This window comes from Prunus dulcis, chromosome 2, assembly GCF_902201215.1.
Source record: "Prunus dulcis chromosome 2, ALMONDv2, whole genome shotgun sequence".
Taxonomy (NCBI): domain Eukaryota; kingdom Viridiplantae; phylum Streptophyta; class Magnoliopsida; order Rosales; family Rosaceae; genus Prunus; species Prunus dulcis.
The window spans coordinates 20400871-20404996 of NC_047651.1; the positions used below are offsets into that span (position 1 = coordinate 20400871).

The following is a 4126-nucleotide window of genomic DNA, read 5'->3' on the forward strand; positions in this document are numbered from 1 at the left end:
CTAGCAAGACTCAAGAAAATCCTTGTTGTGAGAAGTGGAGTTGTGGGCGGCTCATGCTCAAAAAGTTGCTGGTGTTGTGAACGAACGAGTTACATTGGTTGGAATCACGCCACTAGTCATGATGTGTAAGTACCACATCTGATAATATAACAATAAGCTACAATTTAAATATAGGTGGTCCACTTCTAATTGCACAGAGGCCTTTTGTGATAAAACTCCACCTAGTGGTCCATTGGGTCCTCCCTCTCCTAGGTGGTTAAGGTGAGGATAATATCAGTGCATAGTTTGGATAGGTAGTTGACTCCTATTGGGCCCGTTGGTACAATAGATATTGCTAATAGGAATCAAGAGCAATAGAGGCAGAATTATGACAATTTGACATCTTAGCAAATAGTTTTTTATTTGCCTTTGCTTCACAATGCCATTTATGTTGCACATACACATATATGCGACATGGGGCATAGGGAAACAACAAATCTAAAAATTATAAAAAGGGACACAAAAATTCAAAAATATATAATAATAATAAGACTTATATATATATATATATATATCATGTGATGACTAAAATAAAAATTAAAAAAATTTATAAGGGACTTGTAAAGCAAGTGGTTAAGAATGTTTATCTACGCACCTTGTGTTCTATTCCGTCTCCTCAATATCGATTGCATATCAAAATTTGAGATTTTTTTATATAAAAAACTTCTCTTTCTATTATAAAATATGCAGATTGCTGAATGGTTCATAAGAGAAATTTCTCTCTCTTCTTTTTCCCTTTTCTAGTAAAAATAAAAAGAGAGCGGTTTGAACACTTAAACAAAAAACCAAAACAAAATTATAATTTTTTTAAAAAAAAATTATGTGAAATCTAATGGGCTTCCGAAGGATTCAAAAGGAAATAAAATGCACTGGGCCGTTAAGTCTTGGGTTCCAGCGAACGAGCCCGTGTCATCTCCGAGGGAGCCGAAGCGCCAAACGGCGAGAGCGGAAGAGCTTTACGTTTCGGCTTGGCTTGTGAGTGGACCATCGATGATCTCCTTGTTCGCACCTCTGAAATTTTGTAACCCTCACGCCTGAGCTCGCACCGTTCGGCCCTACCCAAGCGCGCCAACCTCCAGCGGCGACCGGTGGTCTTATCCGGCTATCTCATCGCGACAGCAGTCAGACCATCTCATCTCCAGGTAAATTAGGGTTTCTATTTGGTTCATATTGATTTGCCTTCTATGTCTGTTATTCATTGATATTTTATTTTCAGTCTTTTAAATCCAAATAGAAGCAATGTTTGATGATATCGTGTGTGAGAGGGATGTAAATGATTACCTTATTGGTTAAGGATTTATTATCTTTTCCAGCTTTTGGCTCTGTATTTATATTGTGTGTGAGAGGGAAAAAGAACAGTTATATCCTGTTTTAACCCAGCTGAATTTGAGACCAATAAATTGACGAAATTCTAAGTGATTTTGGGAAATTTTGTTTGCTAGGTTATATGGCCCACAGGTTGCTCAGGAATGTGGAGGCGGATGGTTGGGAACGTTCAGACTTTCCCATCATCTGCGAGTCATGCTTGGGCGACAATCCCTACGTCCGGATGACACGAGCTGATTACGACAAGGAGTGCAAGATTTGCACTCGGCCATTCACCGTTTTCAGGTGGAGACCTGGTCGTGATGCGCGATTTAAGAAGTCAGAGATTTGTCAGACGTGCAGTAAGTTGAAAAATGTTTGTCAAGTTTGCCTCTTGGATCTGGAATACGGCTTGCCAGTTCAGGTTCGAGATACTGCTCTGGCCATCGGTTCCAACGATGCCATTCCAAAGAGTGATGTAAATAGGGAGTTTTTCGCTGAGGAGCATGACCGAAAGGTAACTTTTCTGTCTTTGCCTCGAACAACGGGGCTTAGTTAGAGTACTAATTTATGTAAATCTTTTGGAATCCTTTAGTGTCTAATTTTAATTTTGATTGGTGAGTGCAGGCTAGAGCTGGTATAGACTACGAATCTTCATACGGAAAGGCACGACCCAGTGACACTATTCTGAAGCTTCAAAGAACAACACCCTATTACAAAAGGAACAGAGCACATGTCTGCAGTTTCTACATTCGGGGTGAGTGCACAAGAGGTGCTGAGTGTCCTTACAGGCACGAGATGCCCATAACTGGGGAGTTGTCACAGCAAAACATCAAAGATCGTTACTATGGGTATGTCCAATGCTTCATATTTCCTGTTCTCAGTATGATAATGAAGCATGAATTTCAAGTTGCATGTTTTTTTTCCTTATAGTTACAGTTGGCTACTTAAAACTTGTGAATTTGTTTGTTGATTAGCATTGTTTCTTATGTTTAATGTTTTCCACTCGATTATTTCCTCAGATTAAAGTCTACCTTTTTCAGTTGGGAATGAAATTCTTGTCTGAAATATTGGTAGATGTAATTTCCCTGCAAGTAGATAAAGTCGTTAATTTCAGTATATTTATTCTGAAGATTGTAGCTTCTTTTTCGGTTTGGGAGGTGATAGGAGTGTACTGCTGCAGCCTCTAGTTAGCATTTTCGGTCAACACAATAGCTTTCACAAACCTATATCCCCAATCTTTCTGTCGCATGTTTGTACATGCCCATATACCATAAAGTGCGGATTTCTGAAGTTTGTAATGCTCACATCTCATCTTAATTATCTGCAGAGTCAATGATCCAGTGGCGATGAAGCTGCTTAACAAGGCTGGAGAGATGCCCTCCCTGGAACCTCCTGAGGATGAAAGCATAAGAACTCTTTACGTGGGTGGGCTTGATGAGAGAATTTCTGAGCAGGATTTGAGGGATCAATTTTATGCTCATGGTGAAATAGAATCTGTTAGGATGGTACTACAACGAGCATGTGCTTTTGTAACCTACACAACAAGAGAAGGTGCAGAAAAGGCTGCAGAAGAACTCTCTAATAAACTGGTAATAAAGGGTTTGAGATTGAAGTTAATGTGGGGTAGGCCCCAAGCACCAAAACAGGACTCAGAGGGCACAGCTGAAGCTAGGCAGCAGGCAGTGGCTCATAGTGGGTTGTTGCCTCGAGCAGTCATATCTCAACAGCAGAACCAATTACAAGACCAACCTGCACCAGTGCACTATTACAACATGCCACCTCCACCCTCACAGGAGAGATCATTTTATCCATCAATGGATCCTCAAAGAATGGGGGCTATAGTTCCATCCCAGGAAGGGGCTCCTAGTGGGCCTACGGGTTCAGGCGAGAACAATTCCAGTGCAGAAAGGCAGCAACGTAGTCAGCATTATGCTTTTCAAAACATGCCTCAACCACATGCCCAATATCGGCAGCAGTTTTATCCTCCTCCCTACGGGTATATGCCTCCTCCACCAGCACCGCACCAGCAATACCCTCCGCAATATCATGCTGGAGTGACGCCACCACCGTCCTTGCCAATGAACCAACAGTACCAGAATTCAGCAACACCAGGGCCTGCACACTCGGGCTCTACATCATCAGGATCTGCACCATCAAATTCTGGACCTTCGGGGTCCACACCATCTGGTTCTGGGTCTGCGCAGACAGGGTCATCACAGCAGTGACACTATCCTTCTGTTGTGATTTTGTAAAAGTAATATCTTGGTTTATTAATTAAATGATTTTGTTCTTTATATGTTATGCGTTGAAATTATATTTTTGAAATATGTTTTCTTTTTACCAAAAAATATATATATATATGTTTTCTTGAACCATCTATAATGAAAATGATTGGTCGTCTCATAATCTTTCTTTAGCTTCAAAGATGGGTTGTCTCAGCATCATTTTGAAACAGACCAACAAAACATCATCTTAGCAAATAAATCCAAGTGACATTTCCTTGACCAGTTTAAGAGCGGTGTTGACTTTCCTAAACGTAATAGTTTGATCAATTATCTTGTGAACGATCGATGTTTGATATGATTTTGACTGTCAAGAAAAAAAAAATGTGATTCTGACTGTCAAGAAGAAAAAAAAAGAGAGGAGAGGAACGTTTCTTTTTGCGCTAATGGGCTTCCATGGAGTAGCTACCCAACGTGGCTCACCAGTCTCGTCCTGAAATTTTGGGCTCCCATAAACCAATGTTTTTGTTTTTTTATTTATTACAAGCACAGTTTAA

At 40.4% G+C, this 4126-nt stretch overlaps 1 protein-coding gene across 1 annotated transcript; it reads left to right on the forward strand.

Annotated features, from left to right (window-relative positions):
* Window positions 1-931: 931 nt before the first annotated feature.
* LOC117617150 (zinc finger CCCH domain-containing protein 40-like) lies at window positions 932-3643 on the forward strand. The gene is made up of 4 exons (XM_034346425.1): window positions 932-1181; window positions 1482-1861; window positions 1972-2195; window positions 2675-3643. The coding sequence occupies exons 2-4, from the start codon at window positions 1487-1489 to the stop codon at window positions 3570-3572; spliced, it is 1497 nt and encodes a 498-aa protein (XP_034202316.1). The 5' UTR covers window positions 932-1181; window positions 1482-1486; the 3' UTR covers window positions 3573-3643.
* Window positions 3644-4126: the final 483 nt, after the last annotated feature.